This window comes from Vidua chalybeata, chromosome 4, assembly GCF_026979565.1.
Source record: "Vidua chalybeata isolate OUT-0048 chromosome 4, bVidCha1 merged haplotype, whole genome shotgun sequence".
Lineage (NCBI taxonomy): Eukaryota > Metazoa > Chordata > Aves > Passeriformes > Viduidae > Vidua > Vidua chalybeata.
This window is the reverse complement of record NC_071533.1, coordinates 72,987,700-73,001,415: the sequence shown is the minus strand read 5'-3', so window position 1 is coordinate 73,001,415 and position 13,716 is coordinate 72,987,700. Positions and strand designations below refer to the sequence as shown.

The following is a 13,716-nucleotide window of genomic DNA, read 5'->3' as shown; positions in this document are numbered from 1 at the left end:
GAATTATGTCTATCTTTTATATACCTTAAACTTCAAACTTTTTAGTTACTTCGAACATGTTCAGGAACAGCAATGGTGGATCAACCTAGTAAAAACATAGAATCACAGGATGGTTTGGCTTGGGAGGGATCTTAAAGCCCACCCAGTTCCACACCCCTGCCATGGCAGGGACACCTCCCACTGTCCCAGGCTGCTCCAAGCCCCAGTGTCCAACCTGTCCTTGGGCACTGCCAGGGATCCAGGGGCAACCACAGCTGCTCTGGGCACCCTGTGCCAGGGCCTCACTGCTGTCACAAGGAAGGATTCCTTCCCAATGTCCTGTCTCTCCTGCCCTCTGGCAGTGGGAAGCCATTCCCTGCGTCTCCATCCCCTGGCAAATGTCCCTCTCCAGCTCCTGATGTGTAAAAGTTCCCGTTCTGCCAACAAGTTATTGGTATTTGGCTCGTCCATGTGATGAGACATCAGTGTGGCTGCTGGTGAGGAATCCACATTTCATCCTGAGCCCTGGACATAACTTACGCTTTTCTATATTTCAGTCTTGCAGTGACACCACCACCTTATGCTTTTTATTCTTTAAACTGAAATTAGGAAAATAATCCCAAGTTAACTATGGAAAAAACTAATGGTTCCCTTGGGACTCTGCTTGTTCCAAGTGGCTGTGTAACTATTTCCAGAATTAACCTTCTGCTGGGCTTCCTCTCATTTGTGAAATGAAGGTCTAAAAATACTTTGTGTTTGTTCTAGAAAATCTTTATAATGTCTCTGAGAGAAGATCAGCAGAGGGACAAAAGTTGATAAAAAAGTTGATAAAAACCACCACATGTGGTTTTTTGGTCTTCAGCTGCAAATGTAGAGTTGTTTTGGAGTGAAAGAATATCTCTTGTAAAGCTTAAGACTAATGTAAGGTCAAAACAGGACACCTCATTTTAAGAAGGAACAACCTTTCTCTTCTAAAAACCTCCAAAAACGTGGCACTGCCACCTGGAAGTGCTCTCCTGGTATCATGCTCTGATTGATGTGCAGGAAGAGGAGGAAACGTCATCCTGACCCAATGTCATTTTGTTCCAGTCAAGCTATTTTTTAATACACTGGTGATAAAGGTGAAATGATGATTTGTGCCTGCCATTTCTTGTGTGTTTTCCAAAAATTAATAGGCTTTTAAAATTGAAGTTATAAGTAGTTCACAGCATTAACAGCTATGGTTCAGACTGGGAAATCTGTAAATCAGGAAGCCTGGGCCTGAGGACAAGCAAACGTGAAATTAGTACAATAATGTTTTTGAGGTAGGAAAAAATCACCAATTTTTAAAAAAATGGCTTCTTTAGATGATATTTGAATTTAACTTCATTAGCAGTGAACTGTGGTGTTCAGTAATGCAAGTTCAGGAAATGGCAGATGCTTCTCATTTTGGTGAAGTACCAGAAAGCATCTGTTGAAAAACACCTTTCTCTAATACAAAATAAATGCCTTGGAATTTTTTAAGAGCAGTGTTCATATTTTCTCAATTTATTCGGGGTATATTAAATTTATTGTTACCATAACCATATTTCCTTGTTCATTATTTTTGCACCCTTCCAGGAGATTTGCAAGACTGAGCTTTGTACAGTTGGGCCCTGTAAGCTTTCAGAGTTTGTTGATAAACACTAGAAATTCCTTTCTCTCTTAATTCAGTTTTTGTTCCCTCCCTGACTTTTTACATCAGTTCCCTGAACTTTCACTTCCTTCACGGCTCTCATTTTGTTTTCTTGACTATCTGATGCTCATTTATGTTTGTTCACAAGATGATATTTATCTTGAAATAAATAAATAAGTAAATAAACAATCTTGTATATATATAAAAAATGATCTTGGGAATCCTCAGCACTGGACTGTAGGGAAGCTTTAAATTTGTTTTATCAATTTTTAACAGCAGTAAATACTTGCTTAATGCCAACATTTACACAGTTCAAGTATGTGCATAGACTAAACTTCTTGTATTCTGAGAGCCCCCAGAGCTGTCTGGTCCTGCACATTAAGCTTTTTTTAATTAAACAGTGTTAAAAATATCTTTGCTGGTTTATATTTGTGACCACAGGCACAATGAGACTGTGTAAATGTGCTGCTTCAAAAATGCAGTAAAAGAACATGGAAACAAATGCAGCATACTTGTCAGCACTGATGAAGAAATCTGAATTAGACAAACTGCACTCAGCACCTGTGAACTTTGTTGGTTTTGTTAACTTTATTCCACATTTGTCGCAGCGCGCCGTCACGGGGCGCGCTGGGCGGCGAGTGCAGGGGTGTGACCGTTCCCCTGCGAGTTCTGCAATCCCAGCTATCGGCAGGTTCGGCGCAGGGACAGATAACGAAGACACGGGTCTTGGGGGAAACCAGAGTGTATTTATGGGATGGACAAGATGGAGCCCCAAGACAAGACTTGGTGGGGGGGTGAACAGAAATTTTATACAGTAACTCAGGAGGAGGGGTGCAGGAACATTAACCAATGAGGGTAAAGCTGAGGAGTGGTCTAAGGTGGGACTAAACTATTATAAACCTATCAGGAGAAGTAGGGGAGTGGAATAACACAAAGTAACAAATAGGGTGTCGAGTATAACAAAATAGACAGGGAACACTCTGGAAGGAAGGGTAGGGATAGGGAGGATTGACAAGGAACATTCTGGAGAAAAGGGGTGGGGAAAGGGAGGACTGACAACTTGGAATGGAGGGGGTTAGGGAGGACCTGGGGAAGATTGGCAGCTTGGGAGAGGAGGGGATTAAGGAGGAGAACGGGGGCAGACATGAACTTCAAACAAAACACACTACAACACACATTAAGCATTTACCAGAGCTGGTTTAGCACCTTTATTTTCATTTTGCTCTGGTTGGCAGGGGGGGCTTTCCTGGTCAAACCCAGTTGTTCTGCAGGACGTTTGGCAGTGGCCCAGCTGCTGCTGTGGTTGCTCTCAGGTGCCAGATGGAGGATCATGTGAGCCTGTGTTCCCTCAGGAGCAGTTCACCAGCCTTGTGGTACTTGTTGGCCAATATGGCACTTGAGCAGCCAAATTTGGGTATAGGACTGAGTTGGGTTGGAAGGGTCTGATGCCTCTCTCAAAGCAGGATGACCATCAGAGCCCTTTGTCCAGTCAAGGTGCGAATTTTTCTTTAGGATGGAGATCTCATTGATCCTCTGGGTCAGTGGTCCAGAGATTGGTGTTAAAGTAATGATAAGAATTAATCTAATACTAGTGTCTAGCCACAATCTCTTGCTGCAGCTGGTGTGTGTTGCCTCCTGCCCTTTTCTTGTGAACCTCTGGTATTCCCTTCTGTCTAATCTCTCCTGAGGTAGTTGAGGTCAAAAATTAGGTTTCACCCTTCTTCAGCAGTCTCTCCTCACTCCTTCTACCTCTCCTCATACAGAGATCAATGGTCGACCCTCCTCTATTTTTTCCTTCTATTCCCTAAATTCTTTGCCAGAAATTGTAACTGACCTTGCTGCCATGGGAATGCGTATCCAGTTCGGGGGCTTCCAACAGCAGAAGGACTTGGAGCTGCCAGAGCAAGTCCAGAGGAGGCCACAGAGATGCTCCAAGGGCTGGAGCTTCCCTGCCACTGAGGAGGCAGGGAAGAGCTGGGAATGTTCCCCTGGAGAAGGGAAGGCTCCAGGCAGAGCTCAGAGCCCCTTGCAGGGCCTGAAGGGGCTCCAGGAGAGCTGGAGAGGGACTGGGAAGAAGGGACAGAGGGACAGGACCCAGGGAATGGCTTCCCACTGCCAGAGGGCAGGGATGGATTGGATCTTGGGCAGGAATTGTTCCCTGTGAGGGTGAGGAGGCCCTGGCACAGGGTTCCCAGAGCAGCTGTGGCTGCCCCTGGATCCCTGGCAGTGCCCAAGGCCTGGTTGGACACTGGGGCTTGGAGCAGCCTGGGACAGTGGGAGGTGTCCCTGCCATGGCAGGGGTGGGATGGGATGATCCTTAAGGTCTCTTCCAGCTTAAACTGTTCCATGATTCTTCGATAACAACAGTCACGTAAGAACTGAGGATGCTTTTGGGCAAAGCCCCTGATGTGGAGGCTTCTGCAGACAGACAAGCTTCCCTGTGGTGCTGCTGCAGCAGCTGGGTCTGCCTGTAGTACACCAGGGGGAGAAGATTTCAAAGAAGACTGTAATTTGAGGGGTTGCCAGCTCTGTAATGAATCTATAGTCTAGGGTTTTTTTAGTATGTGTTGTTGCAATGGCTTTGTTTCCTTAAAAGTCCATGTTTGGGAGTCATCTTGCTTCATGTAAGACAATATATTTGAGAACTCTCCTTATATTCTTCTCCCTCCTTTTTTATTTTTTGCTATTGTTTTATTTTTAGTCTTTGTAACTTCTATTTTTAGTTTGTTTAGTTTTACTCTTGTAGTTCTGAGTATGAATGAGGTGCACAGACTGGAGTTTAGTAACAGAAATGTTGCCATTTTGTGTATGTGTGCGTCCAGATGGATCAAAAATTTAAAAATTAGGACAATTTGTTTGCATTGGATTTTGATGGATTGCAAAGCTGATTTTTCAGTATCATCTTTATTCTTTTACATCTCCATGAGCTCTACTCTTTATTTTCACCCTTTCCTTTTGTGACTCCCAATTTTGCCCTTTTTCTGCTCAGTAAAGCTTCTCATGCTTTGGTCTCTAACAGGTTGTGTCCCTGGAGGAAATAAGGAATATGCCAGTACCACGATACTCACATAGCAAATCCAGGAAAAATAGTAGAGGAGGTGCCCTTTGTTTTGAATTATTCTGATTTTTCAGTGCTCTAGGGGAAGGAACAGGGCAGTGTGTGCAGGGCAGTGGAGAAGTAGGGTCTCCTGGATTGTAGACTTGCAGTACTTGAAGTGAGCCTCCATGATGAGCTTGAGAGACTTTGGACAAGAGGATGGAGTGACAGGACAAGGAGGAATGGCTTCCTGCTATCAGAGAGTAGGTCTAGATGGGATACTGGGCAGGAATTGTTCCCTGGGAGGTGTCCAAAGCCAGGTTGGACACTGGGGCTTGGAGCACCCTGATAGTGGAAGGTGTCCATGCCCATGGCAGGAGGTGGAGCAGGATGATCTTTAAAGTTTCTTCCAACTCAGGTCATTCTATGGTCTGATACTCTTTTACTTTCTGCCATTGACTTCAGCCTACAGGAAATAGATGTTATTTCGGTCCAAAACAGAGGTTTGCCTTTCCCTGGGTGCCACTGGGCAGCTGAGCTGAGTAGGAGTGTTTATTGCTTTGGAGTAGAGATGGTTGCAAAATGTTTTCCTTATGAAAGGAAATAAAAGCAGTGTGTTGTGAAATATGCTGATCTTGGCCAGAGTTGAGTTGCTCAGACATTCTGGATCGTAATTTAAAGGAAGTTTTGCATAATCTTTTATCATTCTGATTCTGCCTATTGGATTCTTTTTCATGGTAGATGAAAAATCTGATGTGCTTCTGTTTATTCCATATGATGCTGGGAACAGGTTGATTCATTCACTGTTTTTGAGGTTCAACCTTTCAGGCATCTGATTGTTCCCACTGTGTTGTGTTCTCTTCATGTCTTTCTCTGAAAGAAATTAAAATGCCCCATCCCTGGAAATGTTCAAGGCCAGGTTGGATGGGACTTGGAGCAACCTGTCTGGTGGAAGGTGTCTCTGCCCATGGCAGGGGCTTGGACTAGATGACCTTTAAGGTCCCTTCCAACCCAGACAATTCTGTGATTAAGTTTTCTTAGAGTGTTTTAAATTTGTGTAGGTGGGATAACATCCTCTTTAGTTATTTACACACGAATCACCAGAAAAAGATGGAAATAGGGAGTATCTAGGATGTAAGCATTGTTATGGAGGTACCTATGTTTTGGTCAAACAAATCCCAAATTTGAGATTTCTATGAGAAAACAAAGAATTGTGTAGTGATAGTCCTTTTATTAGGAAATATTATTGAGGGGAATTTTTGTCTTGCCTTCCACTTATTTTGCCCTGTAATATCAGTGATAAGTGCTGAAGGAGAAACCAGAACAAAGCAATTTTTTTCTTGTCCCTGAGCTGTAGTTTGCCTCACCCAAATTATTTTCAAGTGTTTGTTTTCCTGTGGTGGAGATGTACTGTCCTACAGTGTCCATTACAAAGGAATATTATGAACCGAACAAGAAGTTTGTTAGGCTTTTTGTTCTTTGGTTTTGTGGGAGATGGTCTTTTGGGAGAGATAAACTTCAGAAGTCTCAAATGTTGAGAATGAAACAAGGCACCTCTTGCAGAGAGGTGAAAAGGGAATTAATTTTGCTGTTTAATCCCATATCATTGAGAAGTGAATGAGCAGCAGGGGAACATTTGGCTTTCTCATAAGGAAATATTTCTTGAAGTGTCTATCAGCAGATGTGCTGGAGTTGCTTAGCCAAAACATGGGATCAGGTTCCAGTGATTTTTATGGTGTGTTGGTAAAATGAAGGATATCTTTTTGTCCACCATAAGATTTCTTGTGCAGAAAGGGCTGTTGGGCAGTTTTCAGTGTGGTCCAGCTGTAGGTAGCTTGTTCATCTGCTGGTGTTGGTGCAAATACCCCCAAATCTGTAGCAAAAAGGATTGCTGGGTGTCTGTTCTGTTCTTGGAGCACACCATTGTGTTGTACCATGGGGACAGAAAAGTTCAGGTCACAAAAAAGTGCATCCCAGGTGGTATTAGTGGGTGCTGTGGATAGCTGGGAGTGATTTCCTTGAGCAAATAAGCTCATTTAGTCTGTCCTAGGAAACTGTCTTCAACTGCATTTGCTTTCTATTCCAAATAGATGTAAAAAGAGGAAAAGTAAGTTCTTCTTGAGGGGCAATTCTTTTCATCATTGCATTTTGCTTGCTGGTGGCCTTGGGCACTGGGGAGTGACTGGGCACAGGGTGAGGCTGGGCTGTTTCCCTTGGCTCCCTGCCCCACATGCTCTGCTCTGCCACTCGAGTCCCTGCTTGTCAGAAAGCTTTGCCTTGGAAAATGGGAGTGAGGCTGGGGAAAGGTGGATCTGTACAGGAAAATAGCAGCTGGCTGTGAATAGGGGGTGGTAGACAATGTGCTGTACATGGATAAAGGCTTTTTAAAACATCAGTTCAATAGACTTTGAATTTGTGCCCACTTTGATGCCTTTTGTATGAGGGAGGAATCAACTTCCACTTTTTTTTTGTTTTGTCAGGCTTCTGTTAAATGAAAAATAAACATTCCCTCTCAGATGCAAAGTATGTAGTGCAATAGGTAAATAGGTAGTAGTTACTTTTTTCAAAGCTCATTTTAGTTTGTCAGTTTACTACAATTATTTTGACAAACCATTACATAAATCTGTAGTGTGTCTGGAATACTGTAGATAGTCTTGCCCACCATCTTTGCTTCTCTCTGCCAGTCCTGGAAAACTAAAAGGCTGGAGGATCTCAGAGAACCTGGAAGGCTGAGAGAAACAGCCAAAGGTATCCAGAAGTGTGAAGGAAAGAATGAGGTGGAAGTTGAGAGTGTGACAGGCTGCTATGATAGAAAAGACAACAAACATGGATGGGATCAGTCAGGGATGATGAGAAGATGTGAGGCAGTTGAAATACCAGAGGGATGAGGTGTCATCCAGAGGGACCTGGGCATGCCCGAGGACTGGCACTGTAGGAACCTCATGAGATTCAACAAGGTCAAGTGCAAGGTCCTGCATCAGATTGGAGCAATCCTGAGTATGAGAACTGACTGGGGGATGGAGGGATTGAGAGCAGCCCTGGGGAGGAGGACTTGGTGATGCTGGTGGGTAAGAACCTGGACATGCCCTGGCCTTGTGAGCTGGGAGCTAGAACGTCCCCATGCCCTGGGCTGATCTCAGCTTGGGCAGCAGGGGAGGGCACCTGTGCCCCCTCAGGTGAGAGCCCACCTGCAGAGCTGCCCCAACCCTGGGGCCAACAGCAGGAGGAGGTGGAGCTGCGGGAGAGAGCCCAGAGGAGGCCCCGGAGCTGCTCCAGGGCTGCAGCCAGGCTGGGAGAGCTGGGAATGCTCCCCTGGAGAAGGGAAGGCTCCAGGCAGAGCTCAGAGCCCCTTGCAGGGCTTGAAGGGGCTCCAGGAGAGCTGGAGAGGGACTGGGGACAAGGGACAGAGGGACAGGACACAGGGAATGGCTTCCATTGCCAGAGGGCAGGGATGGATGGGAAATTGGGAATTAGGAATTGTTCCCTGGGAGGCTGTGAGGCCCTGGCACAGGGTGCCCAGAGTAGCTGTGGCTGCCCCTGGATCCCTGGCAGTGCCCGAGGACAGACTGGGGCTTGGAGCAGCCTGGGACAGCAGAAGGTGTCCCTGCCTTGGCAGGGGCTGGAAGGAGAGGAGTCTCTGGTTTAAGCCTCTAATACAAACCAGTCTGTGATTCTATGGCTGACTGTTTGTATTTCTCATAGAAAAGGAACCCAAGAGGCAACTGCTGTAGATTTTTCAGGTGAAAAGGATATAAATGATTAAGCAATGAATTGAATAGAAGCATGGATAAGTGGTTTATTTAACTGTGCTGGCTTGGGTGCATTCTCCAGGTCTAAGCATCTGAACCGGGTGTCTGGAAGGTGGATTACACATCACACAGTGCTCTGTACTTGCTTGGTTTGTCACAGCCTTTCCCAGTCATTTTTGTAGCCCACAGTCAGGAGGTGATCTGGGCTCAGCAGACCTTTAGTTTAACTTTGTAATACAGATTTTATTCTTTTGAGACACATTAATTTCCATTTCCAAACGTGCCACCTTGTTTTATGAATGGAACCTGCTTAATTTTTTGCTGAGTAACAAGGGAGGAAAAGGTTTTTGATACGGATAACTAACATTCTAGATAGCTTCAGGTTAAATACTTCCAACATACATTTATTTATGATTCCACAAATTCATTATATTTCAAATAATGGAAATACATTGAGTTTCAATTATTTTATTGGAATTCAATGATTTTATTGAAAGTACTGGTACATTTACTCTTGTTGCTTTGCTCCCTTTTATTTCACTTCTCATATTGTTCTTTTACTTTTCCAGTGGTCTTATTGTTCCTGAGAAAGACAGCAATGAAACAGTACCTGAAGTTGTAGCTACTTCTGGATATGCTCTTCTACATTTCTTCAGTGATGCTGCCTATAATCTCACCGGGTTTAACATCACCTATAAGTAAGTGGCACCACTCGACAGTGATGCTGCAAATTGGGCAAAAGGAGTTTTCCCCTTTTCTTACTTTTGTCTTGAAATAAGCAATTGCCATTGAAGTATGTAATTATGAGCAGAGAACTGAAATTAGATTTTTATCTTTATTATACCCTTGCAACAACTAATAAGTGGCATGTGCTCAATGTTACAACTTGTCAGTTTTAAGTGTGGACGAATGTTTGCTCCAAAAGGCATCATATTATTTATTTTATGCTATTAGATCAATTTGATTCTATCTAATCAACAAGAATTTACATGTTTTGTGCACATCTGTGCTCCTGAGTGCTCTGCAGAGATACTCCAGCACAAACACACTTTTCCATCAGCCACACATTTCGCTTGAGACACTGGGCTGTAAGTGCTCTTGAGCGTCCTCATCCTTGGGATTTGCTTTCTTATTCAATCCCTGGATTTAATCCATTCATCTGGCTTCTTTTTATTCTGGACTGGTTTTATATTCTTTCATTCATGTTCTGAACAGATGGGTAATTTCTGTTCACTGACATGTATTTAGTCCTCATTGATGAGCTTTTTAAAAGTAATTCTGTTATGCTCCCTATTTCATCAGCTGCTTTTAGAAAGGTTTTGTCTTGAGGTAAATGCGTGGACATACTCACAGAGATGGAAGGTTTTGCTTCTCTAGGGATCATGAGCTTTGGATTTTTTTGCTCCTACAAATGCAAGTTATGTTTGTGCCACACTGGGAGATTTAATTTGGGAGTAACCTGCAGACAGTCTCACCTCTTTCAGAAAAAGCAGCTGGAAAAACTTCAGTCATAACTGCCTTCTTGCAAAAATTGACTTTCTCTTAAAATGAGGAGCTTAGTTTTTGAATATCAAGTCTGAGTGCTTTCATCCTTAGTAAGAACACAAATATGTGCTTTATAACCCACATAATAGTGAATTTTTAAAAAATAGAGGGCATCCAGCACCCCTTGAAAGCTCCAGAAGAAGATGAGGAGCCTATGCAAAGTTACTGGGATCAGAGGAGCTGAAGAGGCAGTGTTTTCCAAGTCTGGCTGATTGCATAAACCAGGACTCCATCTACTGTCAGATGTTGGATTTGCACCATTGCCATAAAAATATTGTCTTCAAGAACAATATTCTTTTAATTTTTCACTTTCTTCATAATTTCAAACAAATTTCAAGTGCTGTTTTGTGTTATGGTTCTTAGGTTTCCTCATAACATTTTTCCAGCAAGTAGATGGAATGGTACATAACAGTCTTCATAGTTACTACTGAGTGTAGGGAGTAGTTCACTCAAGACTTGTGAAATTATGTCTTGGAGCTGGTGACAGTGAGAATATGGGTACTAATTCCCATCTGTGAATTATTCTGGTTTCTACACCAGCAAAAACTGGAGTCTTGGAAATGATTATGATCTCAAAATTTGGACCTTTACCAAGGTTGTATCTGGTTTTGCCTCAGCTACATTGCAGATATTATAAAACCAGAAATTATTCAAACCAGACACGTCTTTGGCTTGGATTTCATCTCCAGTTGTTCTCTTGGTAAGCAGATCCCAGAATAGCACCTAATTGTGAGCAGTTTAAGTATAAATTGCACAGTCACCACAAGCAGCCCTATACTCTGATTAAAGTCCTCATTTACTGTTTTAAGGCAAATAGTTTGCCTTACAAATGGCTAAAAATCATATTGATAATTTTCTCAGAAGAGCTGCGAGTTTAACTTGTGCAATGAGGTAGTTTTTTAGGGATAGAGTACAAATCTCTACAGATGCATCACATCAGGTAGCAGATGACTCTCTCTTGGTTTGTAATGATTTGTATTCACTTTGTTCATCATCACTCTTGCCTTTGTTAATAATTCTTGGGAATCTCTTTGCTTCCTGACGAGCTGCTTTGTGCTCTATCCCCAGCTTCAATGTGTGTCCCAATAACTGCTCTGGCCAAGGGGAGTGCAGGCTCAACAGCAGCACCATGGCCCCGCAGTGCGAGTGTGCCGAGCGCTGGAAGGGAGAGGCGTGTGACATTCCCTACTGCCCGGGGGACTGCGGGGCTCCTGAGAGGGGCCACTGCAGCCTCAACGGCTCCAAAGCATGTGTGTGCTCCGCAGGCTGGCAAGGTAAGTCTCCTGCTGGATACACAGAACTTTGGGGATGCATTTTCTGTGTATGGAGCTGGCAGTTCAACTGGGAGTATGTGGGAATATTCTTCATGGCAAGTATTAGCATTTTGACTAGGAACAGAGTATCTACTTTTTAGATTTAAAAGATCACACTTCATTTGGAAGGATGGATATGCTGGAGAGAAGGACACAGAGAAGCTCCAAGGGCTGGAGCCTCTCAGCTCCGGAAATAGTTTGGGAGAGCTGGGGGTGTGGAGAAGAGAAGGCTCCAGGGAGACTTCAGAGCCACTTCCAGTGCCCGGAGGGCCTCCATGAGGGTTGGACAAGGGCCTGGAATGCCAGGACAAAGGGGAATGACTTTAAATTGAAACTGGGCTGGTTTAGATTAGATATAAGGAAGAAGTTTTTTACAATGAGTGTGATGACACCCTGGCACAGGGTGCCCAGAGCAGCTGTGGCTGCCCCTGGATCACAGAATCACAAGGTTGGAAGAGACTTTCAAGACTGAGTCCAATCCCTTCCCAAATACCTCAACTAAACCATGGCACCCAGTGCCACATCCAATCTTTTTTTAAACACATCCAGGGATGGTGAATCCACCACCTCCCTGGACAGGCCATTCCAAAACTTTATCACTCTTTCTGTAAAAAACCTTTCCCTAATTTCCAGCCTGTATTTCCCTTGGTGCAGCTCCAGGCTGTGACCTCTGGTTCTGTCAGTTCCTGGAGAAAGAGCCCAAGCCCAGCTGGCCACAGGCACCTCTCAGGAGCTGTGGAGAGTGCTGAGGTCAGCCCTGAGTCTCCTTTTCTCCAGGCTGAGCCCCCCCAGCTCCCTCAGCCGTTCCTCACAGGGTTTGTGTTCCCAGCCCCTCTCCAGCCTCGCTGCCTTCTCTGGATGAGCTCAAACATCTCAAAGTCCTTCCCAAACGGAGGGGCCAGAACTGGACACAGCACTCAAGGTGTGGCCTCACTCTGGCAGTGTCCAAGTCCAGGTTGGACACTGGGGCTTGGAGCACTCTGGGATAGTTGAAGGTGTCCTTGCCATGGCAGGGGGTTAGAAAGGGGATCTTTCCAACCCATCCCAGTGTGTGATTCTGTGTTTTTTTACGATTGCTATTAAAAGCAACTTTGTCACCATCCAAAGTGGGACTAACCTGTGGTGTATAGGCATCCCTTCAAGCCTCATTCCTATGCGCCTGAAGCAAATTTGAGCCCGGTTGCCATAGTTGACCTGTTTGAACATGTGAAATGCCTCGTTCTCGTGTCCAGCTGAGCTGATCCGCCATGCCCAACTTGGCAGTGATCTGGCCTGAACATACATGTTCCCTTTGCACAGACCTACTGACATGTAAGAATTAGTCTCATATTAAATGCAATGAGCTACAGCACTAGCAGGAGATTGACCTCCAGCTGAAATACAGGCTTTGGAAAAAAACCATTTTTAAACCTTCTTTTCCCAGGTCCTGGCTGTTCAATTCGTCTTCCTGCAAACCAGTCATTTTGGACCCGGGAAGAATACGCTCTTCCAAAACTTGCTAGAGCATCTCACAAAGCTGTCATCCATGACAATAAAATGTGGATTGTTGGAGGCTATGTCTTCAATCATTCTGACTCTCAGAAGGTTTTAGCGTGAGTAAAAACCCAGATAACAAAAACTAAAGATAGGAACTTAGATTTGAGAGTTATTTTTAGGAAATGCCACCTGACATGCTTTGCTTTGGTCTGTGCTTCATCTCCAAGGGAAAACAACCGTAATAAAAACTCAGGCTCACATTTGAGATGGGGGATGCTAATTTTGGAAAAGAAAAACATAAGGTTCCTGATGTTCAGTGCGCTTTTGATTCATCTGTGTCTGACAGCATTTAACTATTCTCTGTATATTTCTGGGCCAACTCCTAAATTATATCTAGCCTCATATTCAAAGAGGGTTATTTTGCTTCAGTGTTTTTAGCCCTTCCCTATGTTGTGTCTGTGTGACTTGAGTTTTTGGCTCCTTAATTAACACCTACTTATTACTCTGGATGGTAATCCACAGTGGATGGGACACCAAACAGGGAATGGCATTAGGATGAGGGCATTTATGCAATTGTTTGAGGAGATATAACAGTTACTAAAATATAAAGTAATAATTGTGTACTTCATGGAAATACTCCATTTCAAAAAAACCCAGCTTTTGTATTGTTTTAGGGCAGATCTAGGCAGAAGCTGGATTTTTTTCCAGAGATACTCACATACCTCACTTTGATGGACCTAAGTGAGAGCTGTGTATTTTGCACTCACATCCTGAAGTAATAGTTCTTATAGGGGAAGAGGAGCTGAAAATACAAATTTAAATGTAGAACAGTTGCTAGTTGCACCCACAATTTACTCCTCCAAAGTCACACCTTGTTTTTTAATAGGATACCCTATGGCTTTGTTGGATGTTTTCTCAGAGATGATTTTATCTCACAAGGCCTTAAGCCTGGCAAACACAGTG

At 43.9% G+C, this 13,716-nt stretch overlaps 1 protein-coding gene across 4 annotated transcripts in view; it reads left to right on the top strand.

Annotated features, from left to right (window-relative positions):
- Positions 1 to 13,716, top strand: part of ATRN (attractin) — a 143,837-nt gene that overhangs the window by 39,884 nt on the left and 90,237 nt on the right. For all 4 annotated transcript variants that reach the window (XM_053940318.1, XM_053940315.1, XM_053940317.1 and 1 more), the window contains exons 4-6: positions 8,989 to 9,117; positions 11,033 to 11,238; positions 12,701 to 12,869. In XM_053940318.1, the coding sequence (XP_053796293.1) occupies positions 8,989 to 9,117; positions 11,033 to 11,238; positions 12,701 to 12,869 (504 nt within the window). The remainder of the gene's footprint in view (positions 1 to 8,988; positions 9,118 to 11,032; positions 11,239 to 12,700; positions 12,870 to 13,716) is intronic.